At 35.0% G+C, this 27413-nt stretch overlaps 1 protein-coding gene across 1 annotated transcript; it reads left to right on the forward strand.

Annotated features, from left to right (window-relative positions):
• The first annotated feature begins 81 nt into the window (after positions 1-81).
• LOC141359614 (CD48 antigen-like) lies at positions 82-18768 on the forward strand. The gene is made up of 4 exons (XM_073862346.1): positions 82-208; positions 8533-8856; positions 9123-9416; positions 18635-18768. Exons 1-4 carry the CDS (start codon positions 175-177, stop codon positions 18766-18768), a joined length of 786 nt encoding a protein of 261 aa, XP_073718447.1. The 5' UTR covers positions 82-174.
• The last annotated feature ends 8645 nt before the right edge of the window (positions 18769-27413 follow it).

A 27413-nucleotide genomic window follows, 5' to 3' on the forward strand; every position in this document is an offset into this window, starting at 1 on the left:
ATAGGAAAGCCCCATTTAACACCTAGATATGACGAGGACACAGAAGGAAAGTTTAAAAAAAACTTTCTGAGGGTGAGGGTGTGAGAAAATACCTCATGATCATCTCTGACTAAATGTATTAATCATAGTGTCTCTGCACTTCAGATACTGATTGCTGATAAATACTGAAGACAAATGTGGATTTATATGTTTTTAGTTTGTGTGACAGGTAAGAAAGACTTTCATTGTACATAAATGTGTTTTTGTCATCCTTGATTTGAGTCAAACTCAGTCTGTCACTCACATCTATCAGTTTATCTGTTTGTTTTTAAATACCCTAAATATAAATAAATAGAGGATTTATGTTTGTACAGTATACGGGAGATCGGGGTATTGTCACACATTTCACACTGTCTAACATTTACTGAGCACCATACATCACAATAGTATAAATCTCATACTAAATAAAAGAATGAAGTCTTGGGCACATATGTTGTGATGTTGTGTTCATTACGTTTTCATATCCCATTAAGGAGTTGTAGACTGTTGAATAGAGAATGATCACTTGTGACAACAAGACACATTATTGTCTCTTATATTTTGTGCAAATTAATATTTATTGACATTCATACCTAACAAAGTGCAAATGTTTTACTTTTTAAGACAAAAATATAAAAAATTGTGCTCACGTAAGATTAAAGCGATCTTGACCAGATGTGAAAACGATGTGTCAACTTACCTCGCTATCCTCTACGGTTTCGTACATTTCTCGAATCATCTTTGACATTTGCTAAACAATAAGTGCATTTCTCAAAACAATTTGTAGAAGTAGCAAAACACCATGGATAACCTGCAAAAGCCACTCTCTTTCTCAAAATCCTTAGTTCATCTCTCAAAAGTAAATATCTGTGTCAATGAACATGTTAGTACTATCAGAAGGACAAGTCCTTGTGTCATTGTGTTCGGATAAGACAGTCATGTTTAGTCATGTTGTCAGTTTATTGTGGAGGGATGTTCTGATGGAAACTTTGGCCAAAATTTTTCATGACATTTATTGTAAATTGTGTGGGAGTTTGTGGCAAGAGACTGGACAAAATTTACATTTACGCTTTTACTGTTTGTACTGTAAATCGTTGAAAGACCATGTCATTGCCATACCGAAAGGAAAAGACAGCACTGCATAGCACAAAGAAAAAAAACTGAAGTAGAAATGTGAACATAGGACAATCTCTTTAGGGAAAACTGTACATGCAGTGCTGTAGGAATTACACTGAAGTCTTCCTATATCTCCTGACCCAGCAAGCATGTTTGGCTAAAACAAGGCTAAATTTGGGCTGCCAGTGAATGTCTAATAGACGTCTATAACCATAAAAAATAGACGATGCGTATACTTATTGAACATGTAAAAGAAATGAAAGCAAACACCTTAAACACCTGTTGACTTTGCTTACATGTTGGAATATCATTCACCTTCAAGTTATTTTGGCAAAAATGGCATGTAATCAAATTCAAGGTTGTTTAGGGTAGAAGTGAGTTACTCATAGCCGGACTATATTGGGTCTATAGTTAGCCATCATTTCAACGTCTCGGTTTTTGCTTGCTGGGGACGTTTCTGTCTGTTAGAGAGTCAAGATTCACCTGGGAGCAATTTACCAATTCAGGACAGTTTTAGAAAAAAACATCTAATGGAAATGTATAGAAATATGTTTGACCATATCCTGTATTATGACAACTTGTTCACTCATTTTGCATGCACAGCAAAATCCCCGGTGTTAAATAAACACTGTGGGTGTATATATAATCCACTCCCAGATGGGTGTGTATAAAGACTGGTGTTAAAATTTAACACTGAAGCAGCCCTGCAAGTAAGCTTACGATGGGCCTGTATGGGCATAGCCTAAGGGCCCCACACAGGTTTGCTCACTGGCGAAACGTTGGCCCCTTAGCGCTGGCCCTGCATGGGCAGCCCTCACTTAACCCCCAGGAAGCCCTCACATAGAGAAATCCCCAGAGTTAAATGAACACTGCTGGATGTATATATTGTCCCATCTTACAGAGTGTTAAAAAGTAACAATGAAGCAGAATTAAAACTGCTGTTATCCTCTCTCTCACCATCTCTGTCTGAAATCTAAAATTGCATTTTACATCTTACTTGTAGAGTCATTTTCTAACTTTAGATTGAGATTTTGTTTCATTTAAAGTCACCATTATTGTGATCAGTGTTTGATTTAGTTAAAGTTGACTCTTGACTTTGCCTTGTTCAGTCTTTTGATTGTTATAACTTTGTGTGTTTAAGACATGTTTGTTATGGCAGCATGCGATCCTTTGGTGGTGGTCAGTTCAGTAAATAAAGTCTGAACATCATCATATAAAAACTTATGAATTCATTTATTGTTTGCACACTTATCAGAAGGGTCTTTCTCTGACAATGTGATACTGCAGTATGAGATCGAGCTCTCTCTTAGCAGTTTGTCTTTCTGAAGAATTTTGAAACACTGACACTTAAAATTAACTGCTCTACAATGTAGACACACAAATATCAAGAATCAGAGTATGAATTACAATGATGGTGACAATAAAACGAAAAGCTTCATGCTGCAATGCATGCTGGGTATCAACAAATAACAAATCTCATCCAGAACTCCCAGAATGCACTGCGGCATGAATAAATAATGACCTTTTTTACCATTTTCTTTGTCACCGTTGTTGGGATTCGTGCTCTGGTTCTTGATGTCTGTGCGTCTACATTGTGCAGTGGTTAATGTTTATGTGCACACTATCAAAATCCTTCAGAATAATAAACTGCTATGAGAGTACTGGACCTTACACTGCAGTATTTCATTATTAACAGAAAATGAAGCTTCTGATGAGGGGGGAAAACTATATGAATAAATCTGTTCATTAAATGATTAAGTTTGACAATGTTTATGTATCAACCAGCAATATTCAACTACAATTGCCTTTTCTTTGCTATAACATGTGTTTTAAACACACTTAGATATAGCAGTTAGAAAACACTAACAAGCCAACGGTCAAGAGTCAAAGTCCAACTAAAACAACCACAGATCACAATAATGGTGACTTTAAATGAAACGGCCAACATCTAAACATAAGTTAAGAAAATGACTCTACAAGTAAGATGTAAAATGCAATTTTATATTTCAGACAGAGATGTTGAGAAAGAGGACAACAGAGCTTTTAATTCTGCTTCATTGTTACTTTTTAACACTCTGTAAGATTGGGACAGTGTATGCATCCAGCAGTGTTTATTTAACTCTGGGGATTTTTCTGTATGAGGGCTTCCTGGGGGCTAAGTGAGGGCTGCCCGTGCAGGGCCGGTGCTAAGGGGCCAACGTTTTGCCAATGAGCAAACCTGCGCGGGGCCCTTAGACTAGCCCTAAGTGGGCCCATAAAGGGCCATTGTAGGCTTACTTGCAGGGAGTGTTGAAGTTAATGAGATAATGAAGTGATGATTAAGACATTAATGGTGAACACCTGCTGGTCATTCTGGGTCAAATTAACTACATTTTCCTGGATTTTTTTTTGGAGAAAGTAATACTAAAATGATGAAGAAAGACAAAATGCAATAGATGAATTAAGGAGAAATCCCCAGTATTAAATGAACATTGTTGGGTGTATGACTCCAAAAGCTGCTATCTTTCACGTTTACCTCTCTATCATCATCTCTGTTAAAAAAACTCAAATTAACTTGCAGCGTTATTTTCTAAACCGGGATGATAAGTTTAACTTCTAAACAGCTGTCAGAACAAAATACAAGCATCCACACACATGATTTAGTAGACAAATCTTCTTTCTGACGTGATGTAATCACAGAATGTATCACATTAAATCTTAAGTTTGTGTTTGTTATGAGTATATTTGAAGTCACCATTATTGTGATTAACGTTTCCTTTAGTTAGGCATTCTTCCTTTAACCTTCACTAAACTCATTTTCCTCTTTTAGCAATTGTAACATTGTTTTATTAAGACGGTTCATTGTTTGATGTAAAGGGGAAAACTTTTCATAGCATCTGAAATTGGTTATTTATTTTATTCTTTACCAATCATCAAAACATTTGAGCATAAATAAATGATAAAGACAACAATGCAAATACAAAGATGCTCTATGAAAAGACACTGTTCTGTAAGACTGCTGTAATGCTTTAGTTTTTTTTTTTTTGCTTAAGAGAGACATCATAACTTCTGATACAAATGTCAACAAGGGTGACAGTAAATGGTAAGAAATTTGCACAATTTTGTCATGTCACAATGCATGATTGGAGTTATGAATGAGTTTTCTACAATCCTGGTACCCAGCATGCATTGCGGCATGAAGCTTTGTTGTTGATTGTCACCATGATTGTGTTTTATAGGCTGATTGTTGATGTCTCAGTGTGTCTGACTGGAAGCACAGATTAGATTTCGGTGAAAAATATTAACTCTTAAGGCTATATGGATTTCATGGGGTGGACCAAATATAAAATTATACACTTATATACACTGATTATTTTTTTTGTATGAGAACATTAAATCACAACACTAATGTTTTCATAATAATCAACATTGTAACAGTTTAAGACTTCATTTCTCTCATCTTTCTCTGCTCTAACAGAAGTGTTTAATAAACACACTGCCACAATGAGCAGAAAAAAACTAACACTAAACTTAAAGACCCAAGTACCCAACTGAAGGAAACACTAATCGGAGCAATGGTGACTAACTTTATTAACCAGATTTACACCAGTTGTATCGAAGTTATCCATGTAACTCTGCAAGCAATTTGTAATTTTAGTTTTCAAACAGAGATGATGATAGTGTTTATTTAACTGTGGGGATTTCATCTATTACATTTAAATATTTTGTCTTTCTGCATTATTTTAGTATTACTTTATCCAGAAAAAGAGTCATCAAAATAAAAAAATTAAAGACAGGGAAAATTCTAAAATTAAGGTTGATTTGACCCAGAATGACCAGCAGGTGTTCACCATTAATGTCTTAATCATCACTTCATTATCTCATTAACTTCAACACTGCTTCAGTGTTAAATTTTAACACCAGTCTTTATACACACCCATCTGGGAGTGGATTATATATACACCCACAGTGTTTATTTAACACCGGGGATTTTGCTGTGTGTAAGGACTTATACTATGAATTACAGTTTTTCTCAGTCGCTTAGGTGCATTTCTCACATCACTATTTACATTTGCACAACAGTTAAATTGCAAAACCTAGTTGATAACCTGCAAAAGCGTGTCACTTGCTCAAAATGGATAGGTCATTCCTCAAAAGCAAGTATTCATGTCAATGAAAGTGTCAGTGTCATCAATATGAAAAGTCCTGACACCATTGTTTATGAACAAGATAGTCAAATTGCTTTGTCATGTTTTCATTATGACAGTTTACTATATAAATGTTTTCCAATGCAAAAAAGTCAGATCTTGGTGACACTACCTGCAAATGCTCAAGACAGCACTACACTCTAAAAAAATTATCCGTAAAAAAACGGATAATGTCCTGGCAGAATATTACACTCTAAAAAAAATCCGTAAAAAAACGGACAAAGTACTGTGTAAATATGAAGGAATTTTCCGTATTTATGTTTTACGGGCATTTATCTGTTTTTTTTAATAACATGTTGCATTATGGGTACAATAACTCCTGCTGCAATCTCACTCTTGCCTCTCTATCACCATCTCTGTTTGAAACCTAAAATTACAACTTGCTTGCAGAGTTATCTTCTAACATGGATGATGTTTAACTTCTAAACAAATGCTGTCAGAACAAGATACAAGTGTTAAACTATTCTAGCATCGACAAATGTGATATAGTAGACAAATCTTCTTTCTGATGTGACGTGTAAGTCAAATGGATATTTACCACAACATTTATCAAATTAAATCTACAGTTTGTGTTTGTTTTAGATTCATTTGAAGTCACCACTATGGTGATTAGTGTTCCCTTTAGTGGCTTTTGTCCCTTGACCTTCCAGAACTGATTCTTCTCTATTAGCATTGCAACAGTGTTTTTGCTTGTAGCAATTACAACTTGTTTGTTGCTTGAGGAAGTAGAATTGTCTATGATGTCATCTAAGCTTGGTTGTTTTTATGTTTTGCTGCCTAACATTTCTATATAAAATGATAAAATAAGAATAAAGAACAGAAATGTATATGAGTGACACTCTATGCTGATCTAAAACACACTATATTAAATAGGATTGCTGTAAATGTGTCAACTGTGGTTTTTGCTTCAGAGACATCAATATTTTGGATACAAATCTCAACAATGGTGAGAGTAAATGTTAAGAAAGAGTTTTCTGCCATCCTGGTACCCAGCATGCATTTCGGCATGAAGCTTTGTTGTTGATTGTCACCATTGTTGCGTTTCATAAGCAGATTGAAGTGTCCCTAAAGGTTACGGAAAATGTTCTGTAAATTTACGGACAGTGGTCTATAAATCTACAGAATGTTCAGTTTTTGAATAAACAGAAATTTTGTAAACATAACGGAAAAGGTGCCGGTAATTTTCTGCCAGGACATTATCCGTTTTTTTACGGATTATTTTTTTAGAGTGTACCGGCACTTTTTCCGTTATGTTTACAGAATTTCCATTTATTCAAAAACTGAACATTCTGTAGATTTATAGAACACTGTCCGTAACCTTTATGGACACATCAATCCGCCTATGAAACGCAACAATGGTAACAATCAACAACAAAGCTTCATGCCGCAATGCATGCTGGGTACCAGGATTGTGGAAAACTCTTTCTTAACATTTACTCTCACCATTGTTGAGATTTGTATCCAAAGTGTGGATGTCTCTGAAGCAATAACCACAGATGACACATTTGCATCAATCTTATTCAATATAGTGTGTTTTGGAGCAGCATAGAGTGTCACTCTACTACACTTCAGTTCACTATTCTTATTTTATCATTTCATATTAAATGTTAGGCAGAATAACAACCAAGCTTACATGACACAATAGACAACTCTCCTTCCTCAAGCAACAAGTTGCAATTGCTACAAGCAAAAACACTGTTGCAATGCTCAAAGAGCAGAGTCAGTTATGTGAAGGTAAAGGGACAAAAGCCTAACTAAAGGGAACACTAATCTCCATAGTGGTGACTTCAAATGAATCTAAAACAAACACAAACTGTAGATTTAATGTGATAAATGTTGTGGTAAATATCCATTTGACTTACACGTCACATCAGAAAGAAGATTTGTCTACTAAATCACATGTGTCAATGCTGGAATAGTTTAACACTTGTATCTTGTTCTGACAGCATTTGTTTAGAAGTTAAACATCATCCATGTTAGAAAATAACTGCAAGCAAGTTGTAATTTTAGGTTTCAAACAGAGATGGTGATAGAGAGGCAAAAGTGAAAGATTGCAGCAGGAGTTGTTGCACCCATAATGCAACATGTTATAAAAAAACAGATAAATGCCTGTAAAACATAAATACGGAAAATTCCTTCATATTTACACAGTACTTTGTCTGTTTTTTTACGGATTTTTTTTAGAGTGTAAGCTTAAGGTTTTACATGTATCTGCTTGTCAAACCTAAGCCCATTTCCAATACTTTTTGTGGTGTATTTAAATAAGGTAAGGCACGCGTTTCTCAACTTTATAAGCGAGGTCTCAGCGTAACACACAAACTCAACATGATGGTATATTAGACTAAACTTTTGAATCATAACTTTTTGTTATGACATGCGCAGAAGGCACACCGACTAAAACAACGGCAAGCCCTCAGGGACAACCTTAATGCACATTTTAATTGTATTAAATACACCACACTTTTTAACCTAAATTGATTGGTTAAAAAATACTTTTTTTACTAAAATTGACTTAAACTTGACTAAAACCTTTTTTGCGTTTTCGTCGACTAAAACTTGACTAAAACCTTTTTGCGTTTTCGTCGACTAAAACTTGACTAAAACTATAAATTTTACAAGTGACTAAAATGTGACTAAAACTAAAAGCATTTTCGTCCAAAAGACTAAGACTAAAACGAAAACTAAAAGGGCTGCCAAAAACAACACTGCTGTTTTGTCAAAATAAGTCCTTGCTGCACGCGTCAAAACCGTTAATGATAAAAGCGACGCTCACTTTCACAAAATAAACGCAAGACACTCTCTTAACAGTAAACTCTGATTACGCATGAGATTATGTGAGTATCTGACAAAAGCAGGCGTCTCTTTTGTCATGAACCCTTTGGACGCGTCTGCAGCGGACACTTGTTTTGACGGGACACGTGATGGACACGGGATCTCTCGACGCGCAGAACACATATTTTAAAATTACAAACAACACACATGACGGCTACATACATGTTGTGACGAACTTCACATCGAGTGCCCTCGAGAAAAGAAGTCACTGACTGCCACTGGAGAGTAGTTAAAATCATTTGAGTTAAAAGTAAAAAATATTTGTTTGTTTTTTTGATGACCCTCAACCCCCCTTCAGACACAGCCACTCCCCACTGCAAGCTGACTTGCCATGATATGTTGTTAATAGGTGACGCAGTTATTTCTGTTTGTGTTTCAGATGTGTTTGGTGTTGATGAAGTGAAGTCAGTGTCAGTGAAGGAGGGAGATTCTGTTACTCTACACACTGATATTACTCAAATACAGAAAAACATACAATTTCTCTGGACTTTTGACCAAAATCGTCTAGCTGAAATCATTACAAGGGACCAGATAAAGTCTGTGTTTGTCAGTGAGGATGGGATATTTAGAGATCATCTACAGATGAACAATCAAACTGGATCTCTCACCATCACAAACATCAGAACTGAACACACTGGACTTTATAAACTACAGATTATCAGAGACAAGATATCATTCACAAGTTTTACTGTTATTGTCTATGGTAAGTCAAGTGTTTAATAACAAAAATTAATACAGAGTTCTGGTGGTGTTAGGGATTTAGTAGATGTGTGTGAAGGCTGAATTAGCTTTTAATTACTGTATTTTCTCTGTTTGTGACTTTCTTTCTGATAAAATGATTTAGAGGTTAATAGACTTCATTACAGATTCAATAATGCACATAAAGTGAGACTACAGGTTGCCTACATATTTTTTTATCATTTTGTATTTGTTTTAATTTCTAAGTAACTTTCCATTGTCATTTTTTAGCTCCTCTGCCCGTTCCTGTCATCACCAGAGACTCATCACAATGTTCTTCATCATCATCAACCTCAAACTGTTCCTTATTGTGTTCAGTGATGAATATGAGAGATGTGAGTCTGTCCTGGTACAAAGGAAACAGTTTATTGTCCAGCATCAGTGTGTCTGATCTCAACATCAGACTCTCTCTACCTCTGGAGGTTGAATATCAGGATACAAACACATACAGCTGTGTACTCAACAATACCATCACAAACCAAACTCAACATCTCAACATCAATCATGTCTGTCAGACATGTTCAGGTAAGACAGCAGTGACAGATATTTGTTAATTTATTGATGGTTGTGAAGGACGACCCACAAATTGATCAACAAATATATTTGGTTCTTCTTTACTCAAACTATTTTTATAAGTTGTGTGCTTTACAAACAATGGACATAAACTCTTCACTATAATGTTTTAGAGATCTGCATGCAGTGTTTTTTTCTTAAGTCAAACACTGCTGAATGTTTTTCAATTTTTACATTACAGCATTCACCCAGTATCCACATTGGATAAAGATACTTGTTGGTGTGGTTATATTGGTTGTGGTTTCTGCAGCTCTAGGTGTGATATACCTTCTCTATTCTAGACATAAAAGACAAGAAGGCAAGTATTATCAGTTTTTATCAGAGGCGGACACTACTTAAGTATTTTTACTTTACATAAAAGTACATTTTTAGGTATGCGTATTTTATCAGTGTTTTTCTTTGGAAAACATACACTCCAAAGCATATTATCATAATTTTTACTCCACTACATTTCATAATTTCAAGTTTTTGGTTTATTTTTAATATTTAAGTACATTAAACATCTAGTATTTTTACTTAAGTAAAAAGTACTTTTGTACTTTTACTCAAGAAAAGTAAAAGTACACATTTTTTATGTAATTAGGTATTAAATCAATTTTAATATGCAATATAAAAGGAATACACACACTGTAAAACCTAAAAGTGAACTGAACTCAAACCATTTAAGTAAACCGTTTGCATTAGTTTTAAAACACATACATTTGAGTACTGTGAACTTAAACAAATTGAATCATATGCAGTTATGCACTTATATTTAAGGTCACACTACTTAAATATAAGTGAATAATTGCACATGACTCAAGTTCACAGTACTTAATTGTATGTGTTTTAAAACTTAAATGGTTTAATGCAACCGGTTTACTTAAATGGTTTGAGTTAAGTTAACTCATGCTTTATGCTTTAGAATGTAGTGAACATTTTTTAGTAAAGTCACTTTTTTCCAAAGACAAACAGATGCTTGTAAAATTTACTTAAAATATTCAAGTAGTGTTCGCCTCTGGTTTTTATTGTACTAAAAGTCTTTTGTGTGTAAAGATGTGTCCCAATATTACTTTCAAGCACAATTTCTGACTGTTTATTTTGAAAACAGTTCAGACTGATGAGGAAGAGATATATTATGCCGATACAACATTTTGTGCTTGCCATAAAGAGACTCCGGTAAGAGATTGTGTTGATGTGTGTGCTGTTCTTGCTTTGAGCTCATAGTTTGTTTTAAAGCTTTTCCCTATATATGAAGAGTTTTGTTGCAAAACGAGATAACTCTGTTTTTAACATTTTTGTCAAAACATGTTTATTATTATGTTATCATGTTATTATTTTTTTATGGTGCTACTTAGCTGTATTTCTTAAAGGGGACATATTATGAGATTTTTTTTAAGATGTAAACTAAGTCTAAAATAGGTCTGAGCAAAAGTGTGCCGTTTTGGGTGTGTCATTTAAAATGCAAATGAGCGGATGAAGTGCAACCACTGATCACAATGATGGTGGTTTGTTGCAATTGAAACTCAATTGTGCTGTGAATTATTTTATCTCTCTCTTTCTCTCCATACTAAATGGTTGTGCTGTGGTTGGATAGTGCAGATAAAGGGGGCGGTATTACCTTATTCTGACATCACAATAAGGGCCAAATTACAATGACCTATTTTTTCACATGCTTGCAGAAAATGGTTTACCAAAACTAACTTATTGGGTTGATCTTTTTAACATTTTCTAGGTTGATAGAAGCACTGGGGACACAATTATAGCACTTAAACATGGAAAAAGTCAGATTTTCATAATATGTCCCCTTTAAGTTATGAAGGTTTAAATCAAAACAAACCAACTGCAGTTGAATTGATGTTAATTGGAAAGCATAACCAAAAAACGAGATTTCTGAACAATTCTGAGTTGTCTCGTTTTGCAACAAAACCCTTTTATATATACATACACAGACAAAGGGACCTGTGCCTGAAAGTGACCAAAATATCATGCTGTTCACACCACTCTTAGAACAGAGGTGTTAATAACAACACATTAGTGTTAATTCTGGGACAACACACTAATGGTGCTTGTCCATTGCATAGTACCCCACGGTTTGGTTTGGGTCGGCTCAGTTTACTTTTGTGAGCTTTTCCAGTGCAGTTTTTTAGTACCACCTTGGTTGAGGTTCCAAACGACCCAAGCTGATACCAAACAAGATGCAAAAACACTGTAGATCACTGATTGGTCTGAGAGAATCGTCACAACCAGCGTCATCGCTATAATGTAAAAGATTAGCTTTACCGTCATGCTAGCTTGCGCTGTCTCGAAGCAAACATGTTGTTATCTGTGCTCTGCTATAAGTTTCCAAACTCCCTTTTATAGCGATGAAAAACATCCACACACAGTAAATTCCCTGGTGTTAATTTTAACACCGGTCGGTGTACAAAATGGAACCACCAGCAGGGTGTTAAAGTAACACTGAAGCAGTGTTGAAGTTAATGAGATAATGAAGTGATGATTAAGACATTAATGGTGAACACCTGCTGGTCATTCTGTGTCAAATTAACATTTTTATTTTGATGACTCTTTTTCTGGAGAAAGTAATAATAAAATGATAAGTAAAGCCAAAATATTAAATGCAATAGTTGAATACAGAAAAATCCCAAGTTAAATAAACACTGCTGGGTGTATATATGGCTCCATCTTTTTTAGAGCGTTAAAAAGTAACACTGAAGCAGAGTTAAAAGCTGCAATCTTACACTTTTGCCTCTCTATCATCATCTCTGTTTGAAAACTTTAATAACTTGCAGAGTTATTTTCTAAACCTGGATGATAAGTTTGAAGGGGTCATATGATGAGAATGTTAGCATTGCCACTTTGTAGGTGTGAGCAAAAACAGGTCATTGAAATTTGGCTTTCATTATGATGTCATAAGGATATCTTATTAGAATAATACCGCCTCCTTAATCTGAACTCTGAAAGAGAGAGAAAAGAAGGACTTGACAGCACAATTGAGTTTGAATTACAACAAACCACCATCATTGTGATCAGTGTTTGCACTTTATCCGCTCATTTGCATTTTAAAAAACACACCCAAAACGACACATTTTTGGACTTGACAGCACAATAGAGTTTCAATTACAATAAACCACCATCATTGTGATCAGTGTTTGCACTTCATCCGCTCATTTGCATTTTAAAAAACACACCCAAAACGACACATTTTTGCTCGGGCCTACGGGGTGGCGGTGCTGGCATTTTCATCATATGACCCCTTTAACTTTTAAACTGCTGCCAAAAACAAAATACAAGTGCTCAACTATTCCAGCATCCACACACGTGATTTAGTAAACAAATCTTCTTTCTGACGAGAGTGTAATCACAGGTCAAATAGACGTTTACCACAAAATGTATCACATTAAATCTCAAGTTTGTGTTTGTTTTAGATTCATTTGAAGTCACCATTATGGTGATTAATGTTGCCTTTAGGTATTTGTCCCTTGACCTTCACTGAACTAACTCTCCTCTTGTTGCAATTGCAACAGTGTTTTATTGAGATCGCTTGTTCGTTACTTGATATAACGGAAACTCTTTCAGAGCATCTGAGGTTGTTTGTTTATAAGATAAACTACCAATTATTAAAACCTGAGATTATAATCAAATGATAAAGAAATGAAGTATGCAAAACACATGATCTTTACATATAACACTGCTCTGACTAAAAGATTGCTGTAATGCTGTAGTTTTTATTATTATTATTATTATTTTTTTTTTTTTTGCTCAAGAGAGACATCAACACTTCTGATACAAATCTCAACAATGGTGACAGTAAATGGTAAGAGAGTCGTACAATTTTGTCATGTTGCAATGCATGATGGGTAAGAGGATTGTATAAAACTCATTCTTAACTCCCATCATGCATTGCAACATTACAAAATTGTACGACTCCCTTACCATTTACTGTCACCATTGTTGAGATTTGTATCCGAAGTGTTGATGTCTCTCTTGAGCAAAAAAAATAGTAATAATAAAAACTAGAGCATTACAGCAATCTTAGTCAGAGCAGTGTCATATGTAAAGATCATGTGTTTTGCATACTTCATATCTTTATCATTTGATTATAATCTCAGGTTTTAATACCTTATAAACAAACAAGCTCAGATGCTCTGAAAGAGTTTCCGTTATATCAAGCAATTAACAAGCAATCTCAATAAAACACTGTTGCAATTGCAACAAGAGGAGAGTTAGTTCAGTGAAGGTCAAGGGACAAATACCTAAAGGCAACATTAATCACCATAATGGTGACTTCAAATGAATCTAAAACAAACACAAACTTGAGATTTAATGTGATACATTTTGTGGTAAACGTCTATTTGACTTACACTCTCGTCAGAAAGAAGATTTGTTTACTAAATCACGTGTGTGGATGCTGGAATAGTTGAGCACTTGTATTCTGTTTTTGACAGAAGTTTAAAAGTTAAACTTATCATCCAGGTTTAGAAAATAACTCTGCAAGTTATTTAAGTTTTCAAACAAAGATGATGATAGAGAGGCAAAAGTGAAAGTTTGCAGCTTTTAACTCTGCTTCAGTGTTACTTTTTAACGCTCTAAAAAGATGGAGCCATATATACACCCAGCAGTGTTTATTTAACTGGGGATTTTGCTGTATTTATCTATTGCATTTCCTATTTTGTCTTTTTATCACTTTAGTATTACTTTCTCCAGAAAAAGAGTAATGAAATCAAAATTTCCAAAAATTTAGTTGACTTGACACAGAATGACCAGCAGGTGCTCACCATTAATGTCTTAATCATCACTTCATTATCTCATTAACTTCAACACTGCTTCAGTGTTACTTTAACACCCTGCTGGTGGTTCCATTTTGTACACCGACCGGTGTTAAAATTAACACCAGGGCATTTACTGTGCAGGTTGAGAATCAGGAACATTAGAACAGTTTTTTTCACACTTGCAGTTTGTGGCAGCACATTTGTGACGGGCACGTTTGCATATATGCCTACATGCAACTTAAATGAAGCTCAGCGGAGCGCGTCCACTGACGCCACGGGTGTTTGTACAGAAACTGTCACATGAGACAGAGAGGTAGTGATAAACGCGATGTGCAAACATCTATTTGTGGTGGCCAGTTTTGATTTTGTGGCGGACTGAGAAATAAATAAATGCATTCCAACAACGCTCTCACTTGTATGATGTCACAGCAGTAGGCAGCGCAAATATAACAACACGCCTATAATCCCTCCCACTGCAAAGTGTTACTAAACTCGATGGAAAAGCTAAAAAGCCAAAGTGAGGAGAGCTTACCCAACCGGACCCAAACCGTGGGGTACTATGCAATAGAAAAGCACCATCAATGCGTTGTCCCAGAAATTACCCAGATCTCTGTTATTATTGAAACACACATTTTGTGTTAAGCTTTTAACCCAACTTGTGTTTTAATTTAACACAAAATCAACAGATAAAATTTGTTAAAATGACATATAATGTGTTAAAATCTTAACACAAGATGATGTGTAAAAAATTTACATGCCGTGCCAGATGCCGTTTGTAAACACTGCAATTTTCCTTAAATGAGTCATATTATGAATGTTTTAAGATGTAAAATAAATCTTTATTAAAAAAGATAAATATATATATATATATATGGGACCTACACAATATTAGTGAGGTGGTCATAATGTTATGGCTTGTCAGTGTGTGTGTGTGTGTATATATATATATATATATATATATATATATATATATATATATATACATACATACATATACATATATGCAAAAAATCCTTGCTTAAATGTCAAGTGATTTTTTTCACACAAAAAATTGACTCTCAACATTAGGTCATGACTGATGCCTAACCAATGCAATGACTCAACATGACTGTAACTTGTTTTTTCTTGTTTCTACAGAAAGATGATGTCCACACAGTGTACTCGTGTGTATTGTGAGATACCCGGTTACCTGCCAATGGGTTAAATTGTCACAAGTGACCATTCTCTATTCAACAGTCTACAACTCCTTAATAAGATAAGATATAAAAATGTAATGAATACAACATATGTGCCCAAGACTTCCTTCTTTTATTTGGTATGAGATTTATACTATTGTGCGATGTATTCTACAGGAACAAACATGAATCCTATAGGAGGACTATTTAAGATCAAACAAACAGATAAACTGATAGATGTGATTGACAGACTGAGTTTGATTCAAATCAAGGATGACAAAAGCACATTTATGTAGAATCAAAGTCTTTCTTACCTGTCACACAAACTAAAAACATACAAGTTCACATTTTGTCTTTTATCAGCCTTCAGTGTCTGAATTGCAGAACCATTATGATTAATACATTTAGTCAGAGATGATTCATGAGGTATTTTCTCACATCCTCCACTAGTTCACAGGAAAGTTTTTTCCATTCTGTGTCACAATGTCACAAGTCACAGACAGCATTATGTAGGTGATAAAGGGGACATCCCACAATACTTTTTTTAAAATGTAAAATAAATCTTCATACATATGTAAAGTTTGAGGTAAAAAAAAACGTATAGATAATTTATTGTAGCCTGTCAAAATAGGCACTTTACACGCGCAACACACATGACACTCCGGAAATATATTTTGAATTTGCGCCCCTCAGAAGAGCAGTCACAGTCGCAACTGAAAGCGAAATCTGAATGACCTATTTTTTCACATGCATGCTTTCAGAGAGAGGTTTACCAAAACAAAGTTACAGGGTTGCTGTTTTTTATGTTTTCTGGGTTTCTAGAAGCACTGGGGACCCAATTATAGCACTTAAATATGGAAAAAGTCAAATTTTCATGGAATGTGCTTTTTAAACAACTTAGTTTGCTGGGGGTGAAGATCCATGAAAGAGAAGACAGTTCTTAAGAATGATAATAATATGAATAATTATACTTTTTATCTTGTTTTTTCCTTGTTGACAAAAAAAAAACATTAATCAAATTGTGTCATTCCCATCAACAATGCATCAATGAAGACTCTGTGTCCTTTACTACACTCTAGTGTCCACTTTGTGTACTACAGAGTAATTAATGACTTAAAATGCACCAAAAACTTTTTTCCTATCTGAATTTTCCTGAGGGGCCCCTGGTGACCATATAGAAGGTTTACACTGATAAATCTGTAATGTTACTGAATGTTTAGTTCATTTCCTGCAAATAAAATGAACATAATAAATAGTTTCAATTAAATATGTCTTATGGATATTTTAAATTGTTACATGACAAGAACAGATTCAGGTGAGGCAAGGCACACATCTTTGGTTTGGCACTCTCCCAAGATTTTACCACTTGTCACGAGCGGAGTTTCCGGAAGTAACTTTATGCTTGTTCACTACATGCGGCGCCGCAAGAATCGGCGGCCGGATGACGTCAAAGTTCCGCGAGAGCGATTTAAAAGCAAACTCCTCCGTATGATTTCGCAAATCGCTCTCGCGGTACTTTGACGTCATCCGGCTGTTGTTTTTGTACAAGGAGCCGTCTTTACAGCGTTCAGGGGAGCGCGATTAATCCATCTAATTCTAAGTTTTACATGAAAATATCCAAATGAAGTGTCATTTGTGTGTGACACATCAATTATTGAAGCCTAAATACTTTAAAGAAATGAACAACAGTTGTTTGCAGTGCTGGGCAAGCTACTTGGAAAATGTAGTGAGCTAAGCTACCAGTTACTTCACATTAAATGAAGCGCTTCACTACACTGAAGCTACCCCCCTGGGAAATGTAGCAAGCTAAGCTACATCAATAGTAGCTTGCTACATCCAAGCTACTTTTTTATTTTTAACCAGTTTTATTATGTAATTATTTATTCAGTTTCAATTTATCATTTTGGTATTTATAGGCAGGGCCGTGCACAGACATTTTGAGGGGCAGTGGCCCAAACCAAAAAAGGGGCACGGGGGGCACAATTTATATGGTTTTAACAATATGATGTGTTATAGATTAGTATCAAATAATATAAGTGATTATAATGGAAAATAGACTTTATAACAAGATTTAGAGTGTGACAAAACTTCTTAATATTCTATATGATTTACATGCTGAAGCTTTGAATCCATGTTTGCAATTTTGAACAGCTTTTGCAGCTGTTCAAAATTCAAAATTCCACCTCTGTCTTTTTTTAAAAAAAAACATTGTTTTTTATTTTTTGTTGACAAAGTTTGCCAACAACAGCAAATTTTGTGTTATTTATATTAGATCTCATCGGGTACATTACACATTAGACAATCACTGTAATTCTAAAAATGTTTGCTAAGTTGTTAGCACTTTAAGAAGACAGAGAGCAAATCATTACCCACAGAAATACAAAAACATAGGAAAGCCGAGAGAGGTCATCCATATTTTTTTTTTTTTTGCTGCTTGTTTTCTCATGATCTCGAGATAAAAAAGTTGTTTTCTCGCTATCCAGACATAATAATCCAAATGCCATAATGTAATTTCCTGTCCATAATATTTCATTTATTTTGAAGTGGACTGCTGATGCATATGGAGTCTTCGCCGTTACCCCGCGTAGTTAATTGTCGATAGACTTAATAAATAAATAAAGTTTGATGTTCGTGAATTTAGGGACCATCTCTAAAGTGCACTGTACACGTTTCTATCTTCAATACTATTTAACAGTTTATTTGAATAAATATAAAACATCTAAAAAAGTGTGCATTATAGTTGACAACCACGAACACTTTACATTTGGTTTTGTGACTGTTTGTTGACTTTAAGTTATTCCATTTTAATGCTGTTTAAAGTAGAAAGGTATATGGAGTACTTTAAAGACGGTCCATAAATTCACAGCGCCATCAAATGGTCAATTATTGGCAAATCTGTTTCATCTTGAGCGAATCCCTGATCTAAGTAAAATCTCATTTGTTCATCCATACTAATTTAGCTAAATATGCTTTTGCTGTCTAAAAATTATGTTCTATTGAGTACACGTAAACTTTAATCACATCACAAGAATACAACTTTTGTTATGTCAAGATCACGAGAAAAAAACTGTTGTTATCTTGAGATAACGAGAAAATTAAGTAGTGATCACGAGAACACAAGCAAGCAATAGAACACGACCTCTCTCGGCTTCAAACTACCAAATTAATTGAGCAGCTAAACAACTGAGGTAATGTAATGAATCTACCTGTTAATACAACAAACTGTCGTCTTCGCCCTTCAAAGAGCGGACACAGAATGTGAGAGATGCTGCGGAGCGGGCGGGAAAATACGAAGTGGATTACCAGAAACAGTGGATCTTTAAACGAGCGGTAACAGAACACTTTGACTTTGGCGAGAGGGGCACCTCAGCCGATTAGGGCAGAAGGGCAGTTGCTCTAGCCACCGGGCCACCCCCCTGTGCACGGCCCTGTTTATAGGCAATACAAGCATAATGTAGGCCTAGGTACTTCACATGTTGGGGCTGTTTGCTGGACTTATCCTACTCCCAGAATAAAATGCATGTTTGAGCTGCCTTTATTCAAAAACACCTGGCCCTGACATATCTTAACACAAGGGTCTCCAACGTGGGCCCGCAGGCAGCAGGTAGCCTGCACAGAGTCTGTGAGGTGCCCGCCAAAGCACATTCTATTAATAGTTTCAATTGTAATATTTATTATGTTTTTATATTGGCTTGGCTTGGCGACATAACCCAATCAGAGGTAGAGCACGAGTCTTCACAGAATGCGAGTGGTAATGTTTTGTATGAATGAAGGCTGCACAACTCGAAAATATGGAACAAACGACGTCCTATGCCGATTCAAATGACGCGCTTATTCTCAAATTCAGGACGACTTCAGAAATGTTTGGAAAATTGTAGCTTGTGTGGAAGCTACCTCACTACTTGGTCAAAAAAAGAGCTTAGCTACTGAAAAGCTATTTGATTAAGAAAGCAGCTAAGCTACCGCCAAGCTACTGAAAAATGTAGTTAAACTACTAGCTTCGCTACTTGTAGTGAAGCTACTGCCCAGCACTGGTTGTTTGACAAACACATTTTTTATGTTAAAATATTAATAGGACGATTCTCAAGCAAACACAAAGACTTGTATACCCTCATTAGCAAGGAAATGTGCTGAAAAACATTATAATATTACATTACAATTATTATTCATATATAAGGAATTAATTATTGATAAAGGCATTGGTATAGATTTTATAACATGCAAAAGACATCTAAAAATAACATATTTTACAATATTTGCAATGAAGTGAATCTGGGAATAAAGCTATCTGGCATCTTGGTTACATAGTTTACTCACCATATTATAGATTAATTTCCTCTGTTATTGAAGATCTGTAAATAGTCCAGTGTGTGTGTGTTTGATGTTTGTGATGGTGAGAGATCCAGTCTGACTGTCCAGCTGTATTCCAGGTGATATCTTTATACATGTAGATTTCAGCTACAAGAGTCCTTTGAAATTTTCCCATATTATTAAAAATAAAAAAATGCTTTAGGTACCAATGGAGACAGGCAGACAGACAATCATGTAAACGGAGATTCTCAAAATGAAGGCAGGAATAATAAAACAAGGTTTTGTTTCAGAGCCGCAGAGAACCCAGCTAGAAATAAAAAGTTCTAAGAACGTTCCCTGAAAGTTCCCGAATGTTCCCAAAAACATTCTGCCAACATTCTGTTGTCTGAACGTTAGAGTAATGTTACATTTTACCATTTTTAAACGTTATGACAATGTCATGTTTTAATGTTCACACAATGTTTAAAACAACAACTGTTTATTATATTGACTTGTTTGATTGTTATGTAAATGATAGAGAAACATTGCATTTTATTATTTTATAAAACATTATTTCTGAATGTTCAGTAAATATATTGCTGTAGAAAACTCAATTCACTTACTAGGTTTAGATGTTGATGTTTCATTTTAAGTCACCCTTATTGTGATTCGTGTTTGTTTTAGTTGGTCTCTTGACACTTGACTTTTTGCCTACTAGTTTTTTCCTGGTTGTGTTAACTTTGTGGTAATGCACCACATTTGTTATGAAAAGTTATTAGTGTGTTTCTGTGGTTGTTGGTGCATAATGGTGGGGATCATCGCCTGGTTCATTTGCTAGTCAGGAGTTTATTTTCTGCCAATATTGTATATTAGATCCAACTCTTTCACAGCAGTTTGTCATTAAGGAGTTTTAGAAACTTTGGACAAAAAATATCCGCTGTATAGTTGGGATGCCCAAACATCAAGAATCAGACTATGAATCTCAACCATGGTGACAATTAAATGAAAAACTTCATGCTGCAATGCATGCTGGGTATTAACAAATTACAAATCTCATTCAGGACTCCCAGCATGCACTGCAGCATGGATAAATAATTATTTTTTTCCAATTTTCTTTGTCACCATGGTTGAGATTCATAGTCTGATTCTTGATGTTTGTGCATCCCAATTATACAGCAGATATTTTTTGTCCAAAGTTTCTTAAACTCCTTAATGACAAACTGCTGTGAAAGTGCTGGATCTCATTTACATTATTGACAGAAAATAAACTTTTGATTAGTCAATTAATTAGGAATGATTTTTTTCCATTATGTACCAACCACCACACCACAGAATTACACTACTAACTTAACATGTACATAACAAATGTGGTGTATTAACAAAAAATTAACACAACCAGGGAAAAAACTAGCAAGCAAAAGACAAGGCTCAAGAGCCCAACTAAAACGAACACTAATCACAATAATGGTGACTTAAAATGAAACAAAACATCAACATCTAAACTTATATATAATAGATATATAATATATAATAAATATATAATATATAATAAATATAATAAAATAATATAAATATAAAAAATAAATATAATAAAATGCAATGTTTCTCTATCATTTACATAACAATTAAACAAGTCAATATAATAAACAGTTGTTGTTTTAAACATTGTGTGAACATTAAAACATGACATTGTCATAACGTTTAAAAATGGTAAAATGTAACATTACTCTAACGTTGAGACAACACAAAAACGTTTTTAGAACGTCAAGAAAACTGGACACTTTTAATGTTGGCAGAACGTTTTTGGGAACGTAAAGAACTTTCAGGGAACGTTCTTAGAACTTTTTTCTGTTAGCTGGGTCATTAGCTACAACTGTGTGTGAGTACATGATGATAAAAAAATGGGGGTGAAATATCCCTAACCTTGTTTATGAGATCACACATGCATTTAAGGATTCCCAGTTTAAAAGTATAGTTACAAAACAAAACCACATTTTCCTGTTGACAAACTGGTTCAACCAGTTATTTTGTGTACTGTATGTGATTCCCTGATTTTCTAATTTCACATGTACTTTGTGTATTTTCATAATACGAAATATTGTTTTTGTATTTAAGTACATACATTTGTATTTTACGCTTACACAACTTATCACAGGACAAACCAGTATTGAATTGACTTGCAAAACCAAGTTGTTTTAACTAATGCTGCTCTTATTTTACAATGTGCATAGAGATAAAAAAGTAAAAAGTATAGCTTTATATTTTATTTCATTTAATTTTTTGTATGCTTATTTATAAAAAAGGAACAGTGTTATGGATGTGACATTTCTCCCGTATCGACATAACATTTTTGAAATATGCATTTGTACAGATGGAAACATGGAAAATAATACATTGCAATAAAGACATTGCATGGGTATATCGCCAAATATTTGGTTAAAAACTTTACTTTTCATAATAAGGTTAACATTTTCAATGGAATTGCAAATACATATGTGAAAATATATACACATACATTTAAGTTAAATCTTTGTACCGACAAAGATCTTTAAAAGACAGAAATAGTGGCTGAAAAAGTTGCTTCACCAGATCTTCCACACAAAAAACATGTTAGAACAGGAATTACACATGGAAAAGAACTGAAATAGAAAGTGCCAAACACTATAACTTGTGTTTAGTAGATGTGGGAGGATCATTTCTTTACTCAGATAAAGCTGCATGAAAACTTGATATATCATGAGAACAGAAAAACACTTCCTTTATAATCTCTCCTTTCCCCTTCTCATGTGTGGAAAACATTCATGTGTTAAGCATGTTACAAAAAGGACAAAATTTTATAGGAAATCTGCAAATTAAAAGGCACAATGCAGAAGCAATAACACCCAATAAATGGATAAGGGATAGCTCTTAACAGAACATTTCATATTTATTTAAATTTAAATCTTGTAGGCATATTTATGAGGATAAAACCGTGTTATGGATGTAACATTTCTGTTATTAGGACTTACTTAACTATGGAAGTACACACTATAAGTAGAAATACTTAAGCAACAGCAAGACATAGCACCAAAACGTTACCATAGTACCATGTGACTTCTGAAGTATTTATAAGTATTCACTATAATTTCTGAATAGGGAACACAACTGTAAACATCACATTGCAAAACAAAATACATGTATCATACTTTTTATACAAAAACACAAATACTGTAGTAGTGTAACACAACAATGTAAACATATAGTAACAATAAATCCAGAGGTAATTAACTAAAGTGCAATAAGGCGTCTACAAGTATTGCAGTGAGGTAGTCCATGATGTGCAAAAAAAAAAAAAAAAAACGGAAAAACAAGCTACAGTGTTTCACTCGTGATCCAGATTCAGATGCTGGGCTTCAATGTTGGCACAATGTAATTTATCACGATGTAAAAAAAATAAAGTTTATTCATGAAACAATATTTTGGTACTTTCTATTATTTTACATAAACACTCACCTTCTTGGTTAGTTGTTTACAGTTGTTGTAGTGGCAGTCAAACATACAGCTACAACTATGAGCAGCAACACAACAACAACAACAACAACTATCAGTATCAAATGTGAACGCTGGCTGAATTCTGTAATACACAAAGAAATTAGGGAAAATAAGAGAAAATAAATTATAAAAGTAACTAAAAGAAATACACAAAGGTTTTCCAAACATGTTAACTTTTCACGTAACATTTGTATACAGACACTAGCAGGGAATTATTTTATGAGTGTTTTTATTTTGCTATTTTTATTTTGTTTTAATAAATGACAATTATCCACTGCCATTATCACTGGTACAAACAGTGCAGGTTTACTGTATATTGCTGATATACCTGAACACATCTGACAGAGATAAGTGATGTTGAGATGTTGAGTTTGGTTTGTGATGGTATTGTTCACCACACAGCTGTATGTGTTTGTATCCTGATATTCAACCTCCAGAGATAGAGAGAGTCTGATGTTGAGATCAGACACACTGATGCTGGACAATAAACTGTTTCCTTTATACCAGGACAGACTCACATCTCTCACATTCATCACTGAACACAACAACATACATTTTGAGCTTGATGAGGAATATTGTGATGAGTTTCTGATGATGACAGGAATGGGTAAAGGACCTGGAAAAAATGAACATTGAAAATATTATGAATATTTCTGCAATTCATTTATTGAAGATAACACAATTAACCATGTTTGCAAAGCAATAATACTGCATTAAACATTTTCACTTTTTTATGTTTAGTTACAATGCATAATATAGTTTATGTTTGTTAATAAAATGATTGATCTTTCTGCATCTACACATTTATACATAAACACATCAGTTTACTCACCATAGACAGTAATATTAAATCTCATGTATAAAGCTCGTCTGTTTCTGAAGATCTGTAGTTTATAAAGTCCAGTGTGTGTGATTGTGATGTTTGTGATGGTGAGAGATCCAGTCTGACTGTCCAGAATCAGTTCGTCAGATACACTGAATATCATCTGTGTATAGATTTCAGCTATAATAGTTCCTTTAGATTCACACTTCCACAATATGTGATCATCTCTCTGTATTTGAGTAATATCAGTGTGTAAAGTAACAGAATCTCCCTCCATCACTGACACTGACTTCACATCATCACCAAACACACCTGAAGAACAACACTTATTTAACATTTAAATAAGTTTTATTGTAGGTCATGAAAAGTTCACCAAGACAACGTTAGACCATATAAATAACCCGTCTGAGTTTGGTTAAAAACTGGAATCATAAATCAGTTTTTATTTTACTAAACCAAACATAAAGCATTCTTGCTAATATTTATTAATATCTTTTTTTTTATTATAAATAAAAATCATTTACGTACCGATCATGACTAATAAACACAGGCAGAGAGAAGTCGTGTTGTAAGTTATATTCATATTCGTTAACAGGTCGCTAAACACGATTCAAACAATCAAAATCCGATAACTCCACATAGCGCAAAAGTGAACAAGCTCAATTAATAAACTGAACTGGATGAAAAGTTGGTGTTTTATGCTTCAAGAGTTGAACTCCTCCTTCTGGTTGCTAAGAGGGGGGAAGATATTATTTATCAGGAGAGGCGTGTTAACCAATCACAGCAGAAATGTATAGGGTTACAAAAACGTCACAGCAATTTAAATGTGATCGAGTGATAGGGTGGGGTATACAGTATGTGTTATAAATAGGGCAAAGGTTGGCAGGGCAAGTCTACAATAATTAATTAATTGACACACAATTATTCATTAATTGTTTGAAGAATGACAATGTGAATTTTAAAAGTAAGACTTTGTTTAGTAGTGTATGGGAAAATATAATAATTGTTACTTTATTTGTTTATGTGTGCAAAGTGGAACCATTACTAGTTTTAGTAAATTAGTACTATGTAGTGCTTATGGGATTCATGGAGCATGGAAGAAGTATTATTGCTGTATGTCAGCTCATTTTTGCACAGCAAGCATTTCACCTTGAAAAATGAAATAATGGACTTGAAGACCATACTGCCTTAAAGTGTGACTTATATTAAGTAAAATATAACAATAAACCACACAAACACATTGTATTATACCAAATAATCAAAAAAAAAAAAAAAACATTGTTTAAGCAATAAAATATGTGCTCTTTAAGTATCATTTGATGCAGAAATCCCTGCTCACATGAAAGGAGCTCATTTATCAAGTAATATAAAATTCCATAAGTTGTCAGACCTTATTTGGTAAAACGTCCTTATAATAATGTTTTATTAAAACAAAATACACCTAATGATATTTAAAAATATTACAACTTGTATTTATTTCAAAAGAGACAATAAAGTACAGTGGAATGGACCAAATCTGATAAAACAATTAGGCCATATCTGATTAAATATAAATTATTTAAGAAGTCTATAAAAGAAGACAACTTACTGAAACCTACTGTTACGGCTGCTGTTGTGCTTTGTTTTTTTTTTGTTTGTTTCTCCTCTTTTCTCTCCGTCTTGCTTTTACTTTCACAGAGTCTTGCCATTGGTTGGCCTTCTGTCTGTTACCGGTGATCCTCTGACGTCATCTCCAATCACATCCATCCTTCTTCTATAAAAGAGTGCGGCAGACCAACGGCGCGAGCTCTTGAACGCGCTCTGATATTGTGCTCTGATATTGTCTGTTGCGTTGCTGTCCATAGTGTGTTGTTCCCCCACTCGAGTTTTCTTTATTGTTTTATGTCTGTGGTTGGGAAGTGGACAGGTAAGAATGTCGCGCGATATACATCGTGCACACGCAGTTTGTTTTCCACTGTATTAGGCACACTAGGTAAGGGGCGAGCACCACCCACTGTATTTTTGTGTTAGAGAGCGTAGATTAGTCAGGGCGTCCTGGACGCTGAAGAACCTCTCTTTGTTTTCATGGTGTAGTCAGCGTAGAAGGGCTAATCAAAGTCAGACGGGGTTTTTGTTTGTTATTTTCATTCCTTTGGCCGCCGCCCATGTCCCTTCTCATCCCTCTCTCCTGTGGGTTTTGTATATGCTAATGACAAGTACACTGTATATATTTTTCTCACTTTTGCATACAAACTGTAAATACTGTAAATAAACACGGCTTTATTTTGCACTGCTTCAATACTGTTTGCTTGGTTTCTTCTTAATGCTCCACACCTTTCATAAATGATAATGTTTCCGACCCCCTTTCCCCTTGACTTTCATCTGGGGTCGTAACATTACGTGGGGGCTCGTCCGGGATCATAAACTCATTTTCCCGAGTCATATTTTTATAAAAAGGTGTTGGTAGCATTGAGCTTGTTAAGCCAGGATGTTGTGACGTTGTTTACTATAAGGTTGATACGGTTTGTTGGTACGTGCGTGTGATTACTGTAAAGGAAAACATGGCCTCGTTTGATTTACAAACATTTATTAATAACCCAGGAATAGAGCAAATTAGGAAGTGCAGGAAGGATGATTTGATTGCCATTGCTAATTATTTTCAAATTCCCGTTTCAAAGCAGTCTCTTAAAAGGGATATTAAAAGCATTGTTGTGAGTCAACTATCAGAACTAAAAATTTTGGCAACACCGGGTGCGGATGGCGGTGCGCGAGCCGGCCCTGGTAGTACTGCTGATACGCAGACTCTCCATTCGGTTGGGGAATCGGACGAGGTGCAGGCGGCGGCTGTGACTGAGGTGGAGGCCGAGGCCAAGGCTGCTTTGCCGCCCTTTGATCCGTTCTCCCCTGCCTCCACTGGGTCCGTAGACGGGGCGCGACTGAGAGTCCGTCTGGCCCGATTGCAACTAGAAGCGCAGGAGAAGGCACAGGCGCGTCAAGCTGAGATAGAGCTGCGTCTGGAAGTACGCAGATTGGAAATTGAGGCTGACACAAAGGTTAAATTACGGAAGCTTGAATTGGAGGCGACGAAGGTTGCCGCTAGTCCGGTTGCGCAAACTGCTGATATACAGGGTTCTGATACCTCCTCACTGCCACGGAATCCCCCCTCTGTTGCATTTGACGTGAGTAAATGTATAACTCTAGTACCCCCGTTTAGGGAGACTGAAGTTGACTCATATTTTAATGCTTTTGAGCGCATAGCGTCTTCTCTTAACTGGCCGAAAGATGTGTGGTCTCTTTTACTGCAATGCAAATTAGTAGGAAAGGCTCAGGAAATTTGTTCTGCTCTTTCGTTAGAAGAGAGTTTAATTTATGAGACTGTCAAATCTGCGATCCTCCGTGC

This window comes from Misgurnus anguillicaudatus, chromosome 23 (genome assembly GCF_027580225.2).
Source record: "Misgurnus anguillicaudatus chromosome 23, ASM2758022v2, whole genome shotgun sequence".
NCBI classification, from domain to species: Eukaryota; Metazoa; Chordata; class Actinopteri; order Cypriniformes; family Cobitidae; genus Misgurnus; species Misgurnus anguillicaudatus.